We start from the raw sequence: 16,475 nt of genomic DNA on the forward strand, positions 1-16,475 counted from the left end.
CCCGGTTGATCGTTAATGGCTGCGGCGTCATTAACGGCGCTTGATTGCGCTGTATCGTGATTGGAAATCCCTCGGAATACTCGATTCATGAAAATCACTCGATCTATCTCTCTCTCTCTCTCTCGCTCGCCCACGAGGCCGCCCCGAGGAATATCGTGCCTTTTGTTCCCGATACGCTCTGCTCCTCGACGCGTGAACATCCGCCCCCATCTCGAACACGTCCGCGAGGAAAAACTGAGAACGATCGTGTTTGACCGTATTGCGAGAACCCCGAGCAGGATCGTGGAATATCACCGAACGAAACCTCGCCTCGGAATTCTACAAATCCGCAAGACCATCCTACGAGATCCATGAACGGTCCAATTTTTTTTTAAACATTGAAAATCCGCGAGGCCAGCTTTACACGCGCATAACTTTCGAACCGGTGAACTCCGGCCATTGAAACTTACGTTTTTGGCGTTTGCTCGTCAGAATCTGTAAGATCGCATTTTAAAAAGTTGAAAATGTTTGGTCCCCCAAATTGAAGTTTAATCCTACACCATTGTTCTTCCTATGATAGCTGCGACATAGCTGTCTGTCGCAGCGGACCCGTCAATTCTGTTATTCGCACACAATCGGTAAGACGGTTGGAGCGACAATGCGCGTCTAGACGGAAGACTTCTTCACCTGAATCGGAAACAACGCAATCGCAAGGTGTACAGGACCAGGTGAATCGGAAGCGCAGCACGTAACGTGCATAGAGCGTACCGCGTGCGGGGGCGAGTTACGTGTTTGTCGGGGTCGGGCCGTTTAGTTATGACGCCTAAAGGAGCGTGCAGCTCAGGAGAGACCGGCTCTCTCGCATAATTAGCCTAAATCACGGCGGCGGGTCCCGCGGGGAGCTACGGGGCCGCGACATCTGCATAGCACGTGTCTTGTTATCTCCCGCTCAAGAGGGTTGCCGTAAGTTTCGGCGAGGTTTGCGAACCCAAAGAGAGTGAGAGAGAGGGAGAAAGAAATTGTGAGAGAGAGAGAGAGAGCGAGAGAGAGATTCTTCCGTGGACCGGGACTCGCTCTCTCGGACCGGGAATACTAATATGGCGAGACGGACGTCGACCGGTAGCCTTCTATGGGACGCACGGACACTTTAACACTACCCGAGACACCGTTCCCTGACGTTCACTTTATCCCCGTCTTGTTCCTCTCATTGTTGGCGTGGGAAGATCCCGGTGGTTAATGCATTCGCCGCGTCCGATGCACTTATTCGCGGATAGGTACACGGCCCGCCATGGGACCCGGGGGTTGGTGCTGTTGGACAGGGTTAAACGCACGGGTCCCATGGAATGCTCACGCTGATTCGCAGATTAGCTTCCCGAAGTTTTGCTTGCTTCAACTGTTTCATTGCTGAGTAACTTCGAGCGATTCTTTCCATTATTATACACATGTACCCATCCCTTCAAGGTCGTCATATCATATGTCGTTGAATTCGTCTTTTCAGCAGCTATAGTAAATGAGACAGATGTTTAGGTGAACCCAATGGAATGTCCCTAAGAATGGCACATGTTACATTAATTTTTCAAATTTGTACTCAACAATGGCACTAGAGGTTCTACATTAAAGAACGTCGTACTAGCTTCTTGCTTCATGGAGCCAAAAAATTGTTTTACAAAATGGTTTAACATTCGATCAGCCGAGGCATCCTGCATTATTCTATGTATATTTTTTTCCAAATTTGTACTCAACAATGGCACTGGAGGTTCTACATTAAAGAACGTCGTTCTAGCTTCTTGCTTCATGGAGCCAACAAATTGTTTTACAAAATGGTTTAACATTCGATCAGCCGAGGCATCCTGCATTATTCTATGTATATTTTTTTCCAAATTTGTACTCAACAATGGCACTGGAGGTTCTACATTAAAGAACGTCGTTCTAGCTTCTTGCTTCATGGAGCCAAAAAATTGTTTTACAAAATGGTTTAACATTCGATCAGCCGAGGCATCCTGCATTATTCTATGTATATTTTTTTCCAAATTTGTACTCAACAATGGCACTGGAGGTTCTACATTAAAGAACGTCGTTCTAGCTTCTTGCTTCATGAAGCCAAAAAATTGTTTTACAAAATGGTTTTACACTCATTCAGCCAAGGCATCCTGTATTATTCAACAATGCCACTAGAGGTTCTATGTATATTAAAAACCGTTGCTCTAGCTTTTTGCTTCATGGTGCGAACAAATTGTTTTACAAAATGGTTTCATATTCCATCCACCGAGGCATCCTGTATTATTTCTCCAAATTTGTACTCAACAATGGCACTAGAGGTTCTACATTAAAGAGCGTCGTTCTAGCTTCTTGCTTCATGGAGCCAACAAATTGTTTTACAAAATGGTTTCACATTCGATCAGACGAGGCATTCTGTATTATTCTTTATTATTCTACATTATTTTCCAACTTTGTACTCAACAATGGCACTAGAGATTCTACATTAAAGAGCGTCGTTCTAGCTTCCTGTTTGACGGAGCCAAAAAATTGTTTTACAAAATGGTTTCACATTCGATCAGACGAAGCATTCTGTATTATTCTTTATTATTCTACATTATTTTCCAACTTTGTACTCAACAATGGCACTAGAGATTCTACATTAAAGAGCGTCGTTCTAGCTTCCTGCTTCATGGAGCCAACAAATTGTTTTACAAAATGGTTTCACATTCGATCAGACGAGGCATCCTGTATTATTCTTTATTATTCTACATTATTTTCCAACTTTGTACTCAACAATGGCACTAGAGATTCTACATTAAAGAGCGTCGTTCTAGCTTCCTGCTTGACGGAGCCAAAAAATTGTTTTACAAAATGGTTTCACATTCGATCAGACGAGGCATTCTGTATTATTCTTTATTATTCTACATTATTTTCCAACTTTGTACTCAACAATGGCACTAGAGATTCTACATTAAAGAGCGTCGTTCTAGCTTCCTGCTTGACGGAGCCAAAAAATTGTTTTACAAAATGGTTACACATTCAATCAGCCGAGGCATCCTGTGTTTAGAGCCGATCGAACAGAAGATTTCGAGTCTCTGTAGAAGACGATCGAGGCTCGGCCCGATTATGCATAGTCGATGCGCGCGCTTTAAGACCTTGTGACACTTAGGGACGCCGAGACGAGCCGGTCATAAGTCGTGTTCACTGTGTAACAGCGCACTGACGAGGTACACCAGAGATCGTCGATTTCCATACGGTGCGTATGAAACAAAGGACTGTCGGAGACGACCAATAAGTGGTCCGAGGCCAAAGAGGGACATTGCGTCGCGTCTCCGTCGCAAGAGCTGTTATTATTCGCCGGTTCGCGATAGAAATTCAGTTGTCGACGGGAACGGGACGAGAGTCCTTTGTCTTTCGGCGACTCGATGCTAATCGAGTCCGCCTACGATGATTCCGCGACCGCGGGTTGCAATGCCGACGGCTCATCCTTGAATACACCGCGAAACAAATCTTAAATTCGTCCATTCCTGGAGAAAATTGCAGATACACCGTTCTTGTAACCACAGTGGCCCACGAAGGGATCCGAACGCCTTTCAAATCAGAATAACTTTTTCAAATTGGACCAAAAGACCCCTTTTTTAGCAATTAGAATCATCGATTTATTAAATGACGTGCTAAAACATTTTTTTCAAATTGGTAGGAATTATATCAAACAAATTTAGAGGCACTTTTTGAAATGTTTTAATTTGATACACGTGCTGCAAAATTTCAACGAGAGACATAAGATACTTGACAAAGTGCCTTTTTCACTCTTTCATGTAATTCCAACCAATTGCAATTTTTTGAAAACATGGGTTTCATTTATAAGAGCAGATTCCTCTTTGTCCAGCTTCTGAGCTCAGATATTATATTATGTGAACAAATTGAATTGTTTCCTTACTTCGCTTCTCTGTAAGACGATCCTTGCTTCCACCTGCTTCGGGCATTCTAATATTACCTGTCAACGCGCATAGTTCTTCAATACATGCAACAATTTTACCGTTCTCCCAGTTCCATTCCGATTATCCACGTTCCAACATGCGTTCGGATCGTCAAGTCCTACAGCTAGTCGCAAAAACGTTCACTACCAAGGCGGCAGACTTCAAACTGTTCAAAATCCAGTAATTGGCACACTAATAACCGAGACGCGGACGGCCACGCGCGTATGCAAACTAGCTTTCCAATTCAAAAACAGTCGGAATGCGGTCCACGGTGTCCATATCGCGCAACTTTCTACCAGTTTATGCATTGCTGCAACGATTCTTGTTCCCCGAAGCCTAGGTAATCTTTGCCGCATGTGGCAAGATCTAGTAAATCAGCATTCGTAATGACGGAAGAAAAAGCTCGGGAACAGGACCGGGAGAAAGTTGATGGATTCATTCTATCCGTCGATGTCGCTCGCGAGATGCAACTTCTTAAACAGAAACGCAAGAACAAAACAGATTAACCCTAGTGCGTCTGTACGAAATAAAATTTTTCTTTAGAAAATCGCACAACTGCAACATAATAACTTGAGCAAAATGGCTGCCAGATCTTTCCAGTTAAATCTATCGAGCTGAAATGTTCAGCAAATATTAATTAAACATCACGCAACAAGATATACATATTGGTCTTCAAACAACCATGAGATTGTATATATAAAAAGAATTGTTGAACATCTCTCGATTTACAACCATTCATAAGTATGTAAATGCATTGAAAAAAAAATTCGGAAAATTCACGTTCTTTTTACCGATTCATGCGAGTCTGAAGGGGGAAGCTCGTTCATGCTGAAGCACGGAGGGTAAGCGGAAGCTCGGACTAGATTACCGGTTCTCGATTGCCAGGGTCAAGAGTCATCGAAGCCGTACAGTCCTCGTCCAGGTCGTGGCTCGGCGTTTTCCAACCAACCCCCTCTCGCCCTTCGTCCCCTACGGGCTGGGATGAGATATTGAAGAACGGTAGCCATTTTGTATCAGCAGGCAACGATACCGAGCGACGACAGGACAATAGTCGCCACTTGTCCGCCGATTTTTTCGCGGAAACCAAATTCCAGCCCGCCTGCGGCGAGCCCCGTTGTCCTCGCGATGAAAAGCGCCGCGCTAAGCTCGATCCGATCTAGCTTCGACCGTGGATCATGCTATAACAGAGCGAAATCATATCGCGAGCCGCAACCATGGGGGAAACCGGACAATTGGTGCAGCACGCTCCGCCTCGCAAAGGGGTGTAGAAAGATGTTACTGCCACGGGAAACACGCGCGATCGCTTGATAGATCGCTGCGATCGAAACTATTTTATTTGGCGTAGTTTATTATGGTTCAGGTGATCTGACGACTTCTTTCAATGGTGTAATTGCTCTTCGTGGGTACTGTCCCCGGAGCTGTGGTGTGGATACAATACGGATACCATCGTTTTTATCGAACTATTTTATTTACTCTGATCTTCTTTTTATTAATTTCAATCAATTGAAATTTCCTAGCATCGTCCAGCTCTAGGTAGCCTCTGGTCTCCTCAGGTTTGGAATCTCCCAGAGTCTGCTAGCTTTCCAACTAGCTCTTACAAGGAAAGGTCCCTAAGTGTCCGACTTCGATTTTGATAATTTTTTGTGATACGATGGTATATGGATCCCTAATGATGTCTGCAAAATATCAGGTGTAGTTACTCAATACTTTTACAGATATAAACAATTAAACTTTCGTGCCTTTTCGAAGTTCCATTAGCCGTGTAAGCAGTTTGCGTGAAAGTTCCATTGTTTATATCTTTAAAACTATTGAGTGACTACACCTAATATTTTGCTATCCTGATGATCCATATCCCATCGTCTCACAAAAGATTATCTCCTCCGGTTGCAATGTAGTCCAGAAAGACTTGTAAGAAAGACCTGAAAACAAGTTGCAAAACGAATATTGCGCGATCTCCAAAAGTATTCTTCCAGTTTCCTGATGTTCGTAGGACTGACCCAGGTGATTTTCTGTTCCAGGTGTCCGCAGGCCAGCACATGCAGCTAACAGGTGACCTGAAGGTCTCGGTGGCGGCTCAGCAGGGCATGTACTTCACCCAGCAGCAAACGCCAAACCAATCGGGCCCGGGTGGTCAGAGCGACACCTACTGTTCGGTCTCTCAGTCTCAGACGATTAACTTTACGCAACAGAGTTTGAGACAGAGGGCCGCGGCTGCCGGCGGTGTTCCTCAGCCCGCGGGGGCCGCGGGACCCCGCAGCCATCCTCAGCAAGTGCCGCCGAACCAAGTGGACCAACATCAGCACGCGAAGATCCTCCAGCAGCAGCAGCTGATGCGCGCCCAGCAGGTACGTTATACGCATATTATGCTACCTACACGCACGTTTTTGTCGTCGTCGATCGATAACGGAGAACAGCAGCGCAGCGCACTCCGCGTTTGCCCGTGAACACCGGTGGTTTATGGTTCAATTACCTAATAGCGGTGAACGATTGTTATCCGCGGCTAATAGAAACGGTATTTAACCGGGAACTGGGAAACAGTCGGCCGCTTAATCCAAGCAATTTCCGCGTTCGCGGTTTCGACGCTCTGCGTAGATGGAACAACGACGACCTTTTCGATAGCCTTGCTCTGCTAGAGACCGATTCGATTTTGCGGTACGCTCATTTTATATGTTCTGGTGTTACAGTAGCACCTCGGCGATCCGAATCGTCGGTGTCCGAAGTCGCTAGTGTCCCTACAAATGCAAATATGTTCTTTGACCGTAGAGAACAATCTTTTATATTGTTTTAATTAATCGTTTCTTGGTTCTGCGACACGGTTCTACACTTTTACTTAACTCCTGTCTCGTACAATGAACTTGGACAATTTTGATTTTCTAAGAGTACGAAAGTTTTGTCTACTTCTGAATAGACCGAGTATGAATACATTTTTTACTTAATCTTGCAACTGACGAAAACAATTTCTATTTTTCCTAAGAATCCACGATCCTGCGGGCTGTCCCAAAAATGCTGTACTTCACGTTAGATTACAAATGTTGTTCGCGGCTTTGTTAAGCAGTCATCGACGAAAAACACGGATCAATTAGAGCAGCGTTCGGACTTACTCGCGACGGCCGAATTTGGAAGGCTACGCCCCCTCCACTGGCCGCGCGTCTCGCTCCCCGTGGCGGCCCTAGTGATCCTAGGCGCCACGAAGCTCCGAACTAGGGCCGCCACGGGGAGCGAGACGCGCGGCCGGGCGGAGGGGGCGTAGCCTTCGAAACTCAGCCGTCGCGAGTAAGCACATCCGAGCGTTGAATTAAAGCGCGGCTACAGCCGTCGGATTCTGGCTCGCTATTAGCCATGTTTTGATTGGTCCGTGTCCTTCGTCGGTAATTCTTTAACAAAGCCGCGGAGAACAATTTCGCAAACGAAAGAGTTATTTCAAATCCTTCTTCGAAAAAGTGCAACATTGTTGGGATATCCGGTATAAGAATATGTATCTAGCAAGTACGCACAAAAACGTCTACAGAACCTGAACGGTAGAAAAACAATATAAAAGCTTCCCGAGAATGTCGTTCTCTCTGCCAGCGACGAATAAATTGTTCCGAGCCACGTTCGGCTATAATGTCCACCATGCTCGCAGAGGGCATTTCTGCAATAATGTTCTGGAACGTCGAGACTGTCAAGGATTCCCGGTAAGCCATCGACAGCGTTGCGCCAACTACAAACGTCTCGTTTCACGGTTTAACAATTTCCAAGTCCGCGGCGATCACGCAACAACTCTCTCTCTCTCTCTCTTTCTCTCTCTTTTTGCCATTCCCTCGGTGTGTTTCTGCAGGCACTGGTGTACCGATTACACGATTCGTTTGATCGCAAGATGGGGCGGTGGCGAGACGCGGGACGAATTGTTCGGAACTCGTTCCCGGTTCGTTGCAATCGAGTCAGTGTTCGGTGCATTCGGTGCAAACGACCCTGCACTCGGTGCATTCCCCGGGAAAACTTCTCGCGATCGGGCCCGATTATATCAAACAGTGGAAACGTTCGGGATATCGTCGCCCCGGAGCATTATCCGAAACATTAAGCTCGGTTCTCTCTCGTTCTCTTTTCTTCTTCTTCTACTTCTTCTTCGTTTCTTTCGACGTCATGGCGCGGCGGCAGTGATGCACTCGTGTGCAACAGGTATCGCGCGCAGCTCCTTTGCAACTTCTGTTCCATCGTGCTGAAAGAACCCCGGCGCAAATAGGACGAGCTCGTTCTACAACCGGCCGGCGGAACAATGAATGGAAAGTTTTTCTTGTAACCGGGAAATCTGCGCTCGCGTGCACTTCCGCCGGATGATACCGCGGTGAATAATATTTCCATGCAGCTGTCTTCGCTTTCTTCCCGAGCGATCGCCCTCCTGTGCATCGCCACTTTGCCGCACCTAATCGGATCGATTGTTCTCGCATCGCGAAATGTTGTGCTCGCCGCGTGTTTTACTAACACTTCGCTTACCGGCGATTTTAGATCAAGAATTGCTCGAAAGCCGTAGCAATTTTATTCAGAGTTCAACAGGTTCTAGAATCAATATAATGTAACAGCTACGCCTCAAATTGTTATTTAACAAAGATCTACTAACTTTTATTTCATTTTATCCTTGTTGGGGAGACCAACGTTTTCAGTTTATTCTAGCTTCCATATTTTTGGCAAAAAGTCTTAATCGGAAAAATATTCCACTGCTATTTCCATGCTACTCAACTCCTTTTCATAATTATTACATACTGGTGGACCAGAGACGCCAAATTAGGGGAATTGTAATTGGGGAATAGTACCGGATTAGAAGAACTCTTAGGAAAACAAAAGTAATAGCAGGAAATAAATTAATACATTTTCCTACCATTAAAATTTACTGAAATAGAAAATAATTAACCCTTAGCAGTCGAGGGTTCACTCAGAGTCACCCCGAAAAATTGCTGTACCATTACCATATATTGTTTACATAATTAAATATGCTGGTACCTAATGAATTACTACACATTTAAGTATTGTGCGAGGTACTATATTAATTTCATATCCACAAAATGAAAAAAATCATATACAATGGAATTATTCTAGGACGGATGAAATGTTTAATTTTCAAGTTAAAAGAGTGCAAAGGGTTAAAAATTGAACGAAAATAAAATTGAAGAAATCAATTTAAAAAAAAAAATGCAACACACAAGATAAAAAGGATTAGAAATAATTGGTTACTCGAATCGTTAATCTTATCTCGGCTAAAATGTAGCCGACCCTGAACCGCCGCGTTCCCGATTTCGCAAAGTGCGATTGCATTTTTTCGCGACGGCCGAATGCGAGAATAGTGAAGGGGTACGCAGAAAAATATTGGACTCGAGTGTCGGTAATTGGGGCTCGCGGACACAGTTTCTTCGGATGTAAATTGGGAATGCATAAAAGATGAAGAATACCCGGCCAGACGAGATGTAAATGATCGCATGCAAATGTTGACTGATTACAAAGTTGTCCCTGTCACATTATACCCGGAGAGTAATCTGGAACGCGCGCGCAATGTGCCATATATGTCCGGGTGCAAAACATTGTTTTTTTTTCCTGCCCGCGTGTATGCGTAAACAAAGGGACAAAGGGCGACGACGAGTTTACGCGTCGATGAAAATCGCGAGGAAAACCCTAAACGGTGTCACTCGACGAAGGGAAGAAGGGTAAAAATAATGCGATCGCACGGTGTTGTATCATATGATGTATTGTCTCGTGAAATATTTGCATGATCTCGATAACTTATATCGACGCGTGAGCAACATTCATTATCACGCTTATACATATTAGCTTGCCGAGTTGTTGTTGTTGTATGCGTCAAATCTTAAACCACTACCCGATGAGCTAGAGACTTGAAACTTTAAACATAGCCGAGAACTGAATGACAATGCAGTATTAAAAAACAAATTTTTAAAAAACTGTGCGTTTAGTAGAAAAAATAATTTTTATATCCGTCACAACTCGCCGCGAGACGCTCGGTAGTACGTGATCGTGTTCAGCGATCCCCACTCCATGCGCCAGCGCTCCCTACTCCACTACGTGTTCCCACTCCGACTCATCCCCACTCCACTGGCCCACTTCGCACCGAAGGAGCTCAGTCAGTGTGGTGTTCCGTTCATTCGGTTCCATTTCGAACAATTTCGGACTCCATCAAGAGACGGTCGTCTCTTTGAGTCATCCCCTCATTCTATCTCGCGTATTTCCATATCTTGCGTTCCATTTAAAAAAAACTAAAAAGTAGAAAATAAAAAATATATGAAAAACTTTTTAAAAACCACGCTTATATTAAAATGCACTAAAAAGGAGGAAATAATTTTTTTAGATATTAGTGACTATAAATAAAAGTAAATAAAAATAAAACATTAATGTCTAAAAAAATTACTTTCTCCCTTTTAGTACATTTTAATATAAGCGTGGTATTTAAAAAGCTTTTTTACATATTTTTTTATTGTATTTGTACATTAATTTTGTATCGATCCTAGAACTATTTTTCATCATCAATTTTAGGATTCTTGGCTTGGGATTTTTTGGAAGCTGAACTTCACCTCCAAAGACCAAGAATTTTTAACTCTTTTATGCGAACCTGTAGATTTTGGCACGAAAATGCAGAAAATCCAAGTTTCAGTGTTAGAAATTCACTGGTTGTAAAGTTATGCGTGTTTAAAGCTGAACAAGCGTTTTTGAGGTGAAGTTTAACCCGTGGCTTATTTTATAAAAACGGGAATTAGAATCAAGCTCAATTCAGCAATTAAAAAATGTCTTACGATAAGCATAGAGTACAGATGCCATTAATATTTGTTGGTATGTTTTCTTGATAAGATCGACAAGAGTCTGGGACACTCAGTGATCGTTTAAACAAATTCTTCTATGAACTAATTGGCAGAAACAGTGTCCGAGTCCTGGTTCTATTGTTAATTCTCTCGTCGCCCGAATAAATGGCATTCATTAACATTTTCGTTGATAAGCAAGTGACGACTCTGCGGTCAGACGATTTCACAACAGTCCAGGCTACTTTCAGGTCAATTTTATTAAAGAAGATTAATCGGTTATTTGTAGTCGTTTACGATGCACTCGGTCGCTTCTTCCTACATTTGCAGCCGACTTTAGAAAATGTTTTGAGAGAGTCTCCTAGAAAATTGTTCGAACGGAATGCGTTCGGAATTTAGAAAACGGCTTGCGGCGCGCGGAGTGAATCATTCGAGTTAGATGAGTCGCACTTCCTGTTTCATTTAAGACAGAAACGAATGATAGGTTTAATTTCCTGTGACCTCACCCTGTCGTAAATGTAATGATGCGCCGGCGCACGTTGTTTCGTTCGCTTTTTGCTTCGGTAGCTGTCGTTTCCTTTTTGCGAATAAATTGCGGAATGAAAAATAGAAAATCGATCCGCGCCACGTGAAAACCCGTCGAGTTGATCTCGTACGTATTCGATCGTATCAATGCCTTCAATTAAATCTGTTTATCGATTATGCATATCGATTTAATATTTCATTTATCGAGTCATCATTAGTGACTCGGCATAGTTTTGCACAATTTTTATTGCAATATCGATGAGAGAAATTCGATATTCGTTCGTGGTGAGAGATCGAGTTTATTCATCTAGATTTTACACAATTTTATTAATACATGAATGAGGAAAATTATTCGACGAGGATTAAAGGAATTTGTATAAGGTGTTTCATGTAAATGTAACCTCTCGAATACAATTTTTCATTGCGGAAATAAAATTATTTTCGCATATACGTCATCAGGAAAAATTACAATTAAAATCAGATTGCGTGCTCGCTTCTGATCTCGAGCTGAACACGCCAATTTTCGGATCACGGTTAATTGATCCGCAATTAAATTTCCAACGATGCAGCTTCGTTCGAGGGTTTAATTTCAGGTTTTTCGGGGCGCATCATCGGCGCGGCGCTGAAAAAACGCAATAAATAATGATTTTCAGTGGAGAATCTGGCGCAATTTTGCAGCTTCGACTATGATCGATATCGTTCGATTCGACATCGGCATTAACGGCAGTCGCAGCGATCACGTTGCACACGATTTATTAACGAATGACTCAGTTATCATACAAGCATCGGTCTAACGACGTTAAGGTATATCGGAGCGAGCTCTGCCGATCGTGTTCCAGTTACTAATTGTAGGTTCCAAGCAATTGGTTAGTCATCCCTCGTCACCGTCGACCTTCCACTCCTCGTTTCTCTCTTTTTACTGCGTCCTCCCTTGCATTTGACTCGGTGCAGTGAGTGCACGATGAATTCCGGCTCGCGCGCAGTGCGCCGGTCCGTGGAAACCGCTTTTCTAGTAACACTAGTGGTGCAACTTGCACTGTAACGCCTGTACATTACTGCGGAAATGTGTAGAAAGTCGCGCAAGTGTTCGTACATTATTCCTTTTTTGAAATTCCATCGTTCGTGGCTGATGATACTTTTTAACAGCAATTACAACCTTCAACCAATAACATACGCTCAGTGTGTTACAGAGTATACATAGTAACACACATAATCTAATAATTTCGTTTGCGATTATTATACAATTGGTATTATTAGTTTTTCCGTAGGTGGACGCGCCAAGTACTTATGAAGGTCAACTTTGATTTTTTTAATAGAACCGTACATTTTTTTATGCACTAATCGATGCAGCTTTTTATTCTCTATAAAATGGTATTAAGGGTATTAGAAGTTATTTGTCCGAAAAGTTTCTTGAATAATATTTAACACTATACCTATGCCAAGCATTAAAGTATGCATCTGGTAAATATTGCCTTATAAAAATGGCAACGCTAAATTTATTAAGATCGTCTGTAATTTTGCGATATAATAGATGCCTGAACAAGGAAATTTGGTCCATTATTTTCCATAAATGGAGTTTTATAATTTCGATAATTAGAAAACATTTTTTTTAGTTTAGTTTAGTGTTAATAAAACAATATTGAAGCTTCGGAAAACTGTCAACTGATAGGAAAAAGAAATGTCCTGAAATTGAAGTTGAATTTGTCTCCTGACGCAAGTTCTCAGAGCAATGTATAGTGTCGAATAGGGTAGGAGAGGGGAGAGAGTGAGAGGCCAGGTGAAAATGCAGGTGAGACGGTGAACGTATCGGTTGGTGACGAGGAAAACGGCGTCTGCGCTCGCCTTCCGTCACCGTTGTCTTCATTGTCGTCGCGTTCCGCGGGCTTTCGTTGCGGCCGCGTAACACCAGGAAGTGGAAATGCAATATGCAATCCACGGCGGGGGTAGGGGGGAGCGCAGTGCAACTGCAGCGAGAGAGGAGAGAGGGCAAAGGCTTGTGCAACGTGCATCGATGGTCGAAAACTTCCGTGGTCGTCTAGCAACGCCGCGACAATGAGGCTTGTCGGACATTTCTAATTCACATTAAGTTAAGCTTTCACATCTCTTAGTTCTTTTTTTTTGGAAATTGCTAAAAGTGACTATTTTATTACATGTATAAATTAATTCCCGACCCTCACAAATAATTGTAACTTTATTTTGAATTCAAATGTTGCACTCATCGTATCAAAGATTAACCCTTTGCACTCGGAGCTATTTTAACTCGATAATGAAACACTTCCTGCGATCTTGAATATTTCCATGCTTAATGATCTTTTAAATTTGGTGGATACGCAATTGATATAATGCCTCATACAATACTTAAATGTTCAATAATTGATTAGATACAAACATGTCTAATAATGTGAAGAATATTTTAATTAATGGAACATCAATTTTTAGTGGCGCCTCAGAGTCGCCGTTCGAGTGCTAAGGATTAATAAGCTGGAGTAAATGTTTTTCAAAAATGTAATAAATTGTTAAATAATCAGTAAATTTACGAAAAAAGGGCCAGGAATTAGTCCACCGAATACATTACTTTACAAAAATGTTGAGCATCTATTCAGATTTTATTAATGCGTTTACATTAAAGCAATGAGTTTTTCGATGAAACATTATCATCGTTTTAAATGCACTAGTCAAATTCGTTTCCGAGAAAATCGAAGATATGTACGGTTCAGCAGCTGTTGAATAAAAGTCGTTTAACACGTGTCTGATCATGACTCACCGCTTCTACTTCGTGCAGTCATGAAATTCAAATGTTTTATACAAAGAAGCTCCGCGGCAGCTAACATTATCAGAGAAGCCATCAGGAAGAAAATGTTACAAGAACGGGTTAATGAGGTCGAATAATGCATTGCAACTGTGAAGAGACTCGAACGGAGATGTATTGAAATCTCTAAAATCCAAGAAGATGAAGGTAGCCATCACAATAAATTAGTGGTATAAATTACTCGAATACGCGGATAAATTACTCAAATAAATCACTTCAACAGCTATCACTTCAGCCATCAACGAATTAAAATAGCATACATACATACCACCTTCTAGCACGTCGGAAAACTCTAAAAAGGTCGCAGGCTATACTGAAACAGGGCATAATCGCGGCTCAGTTGCGCGGACGGTCCCTTTAACTGTACAATTATCCATCTTAATGGATTATTTTCATGCCAGAGAATTTTTGTCCACTTAGAGCGGCTCGCCGAGCTGTTTTTCCATCGAGCGGGAGCATGCAACCGGCGATTAGGCCGAGCGTGTCGCCGCCCTCTTGCGCCGGTGAACAGAGGAAACTGACCATCCTCGGCATCGACACGTAGCAATTTCGCGCCGACATTTTTCCCATTGATACCACGCGGTCGGGGAGAAAGAGAGAGAGAGAGAGAGAGAGAGAGAGAGAGAGCGAAAGGATATAGTATACTCCTTTGATCACGTACCCCGCGGACGTGATCGAATTCCCGGATTCTTTAACGGCGAGAATGGATCCAGGCCTCGAGGGCTGATCCAGTTACGTCGCGCGATAAGAGCGCGTTCATTCGCGCCGCTGATTGGATAGGGGTCCTCGCGATTAGGCGACCGGTGGGAATCCCTCTCGCAGGATATCCACGATCCGGCCGACGAAGGATTAATGAATTCTGAAAGGATTTATGACGGCGACTTCCGGAGCCGGTCGCAGTCTCCAATCTCGCTCGGGATAAGCTTCCATCCGTGACGTTTCGGAAAATCTTTTGAAATCACAGGCGAATTTACGATAACTGTTGCATGAAAAACCTATTCGAGACAAAGTTATACATGTAACAGTTTGAAGAGTCTTTTCTCGAGGTATTTCATTAAAATTGTATCTTTCCTTCGATGTGCTTGTAAAGCTTTAAAAGACGAGTCCAACGAGTACCATGACCACACCCTTTCGATCATTCAATCTCGAGATATCTGTATCTACAAGAATCAAGCATTGTACCTTGCAGACACGTATATCTCGAGATCGAATGATCGGAAGGGCATGGTCATGGTACTCCTTGGATTCGTCTTCCCAAGCTCTACAAGCACATCGAAGAAAAAATGCAGGTTATCGTTGAAAAACATACCGACAAATAATAATTCTTACGAGAAAAATAATTTTCACCATCGTATGTACTTCTTGAAACGGTGCAACTTTGTCTTGGGTCGTTCTTTCATTGTACTGTATTGTTTCAAGGCTCTTTTAGTAATTTTTCTAAAATCCGTCGCCTATTTATTGACATAGGCGACGAGCAGGCAAATGCATGTAAGCGGTTAATAATCGAAAAGAAATCGTGCGATTGGACCCAATTATATTCGTCTGTCGGCCACGGGCTTTGCATTAGCATTTAAGGAACGCCGCGGAGCCGGTGGACCCGAAGTAATTGAAGTCTATTGTTTTGTTTTGCAGGTGATGCAACAGCAGCAGCACATGGCCGGCGGTATGGGAGGCGTGAGACCGCCGCCACCGGAATACAAAGCAGCGGCGCAGGCCCAAATGATGCACGCCGGTATCGGCATGGGTCAGCAGCCGAGGTTTCCCAATACCGGGCCTATGCGCAGGGTTACGCAACAGCCGATGCCACCTTCAGGTGAGTACAATACAGTGTTTGTTCAATACACATACCGTGTGTTCCTCCATCCGCGCTAGACCCTCACCCAAATTTCTTCCTCCATATGCAACCGTGCCCGGAAGAATTGAAATTGTAATACGGAGGACTCATGGAATTTTCATGATCGGCTGCTCCCCTTTTCAGTTGACGATAATGTACTGGCTAACTGTACCATTTCTAGATAATAGTAGTTCTTGCGTAAGAGCCTGGATACAAATCCTGACCGAATTTTGGACAGTCCAATTTCCATTCGTATTGTGTAGATTGGTTTACTTCAATATAATTAAATATTTCAGTGCAAACATGAAGTTTTACGATAGTCATTCTTATAGATCCTGGCAGAATCTTCATCACTTCTTTTACATTTCCATTCGTATTGTGTAGATTGGTTTACTTCAATATAATTAAGTAGTTCAGTGCAAACATGAATTTTTACGATAGTCATTCTGATAGATCCTGGCAGAACCTTCATCACTTCTTTTACATTTCCATTCGTATTGTGTAGATTGGTTTACTTCAATATAATTAAGTAGTTCAGTGCAAACATGAAGTTTTACGATAGTCATTCTCATAGATCCTGGCAGAATCTTCAT

At 43.0% G+C, this 16,475-nt stretch overlaps 1 protein-coding gene across 13 annotated transcripts in view; it reads left to right on the forward strand.

Moving 5' to 3' along the window:
• Mam (neurogenic protein mastermind) overlaps positions 1–16,475 on the forward strand; it is a 310,231-nt gene that overhangs the window by 273,128 nt on the left and 20,628 nt on the right. For all 13 annotated transcript variants that reach the window (XM_076444026.1, XM_076444015.1, XM_076444035.1 and 10 more), the window contains 2 exons: positions 5,957–6,283; positions 15,681–15,861. In XM_076444026.1, coding sequence (XP_076300141.1) covers positions 5,957–6,283; positions 15,681–15,861 — 508 coding nt within the window. The remainder of the gene's footprint in view (positions 1–5,956; positions 6,284–15,680; positions 15,862–16,475) is intronic.

The sequence above is a fragment of the Lasioglossum baleicum genome, chromosome 2, assembly GCF_051020765.1.
Source record: "Lasioglossum baleicum chromosome 2, iyLasBale1, whole genome shotgun sequence".
NCBI classification, from domain to species: Eukaryota; Metazoa; Arthropoda; class Insecta; order Hymenoptera; family Halictidae; genus Lasioglossum; species Lasioglossum baleicum.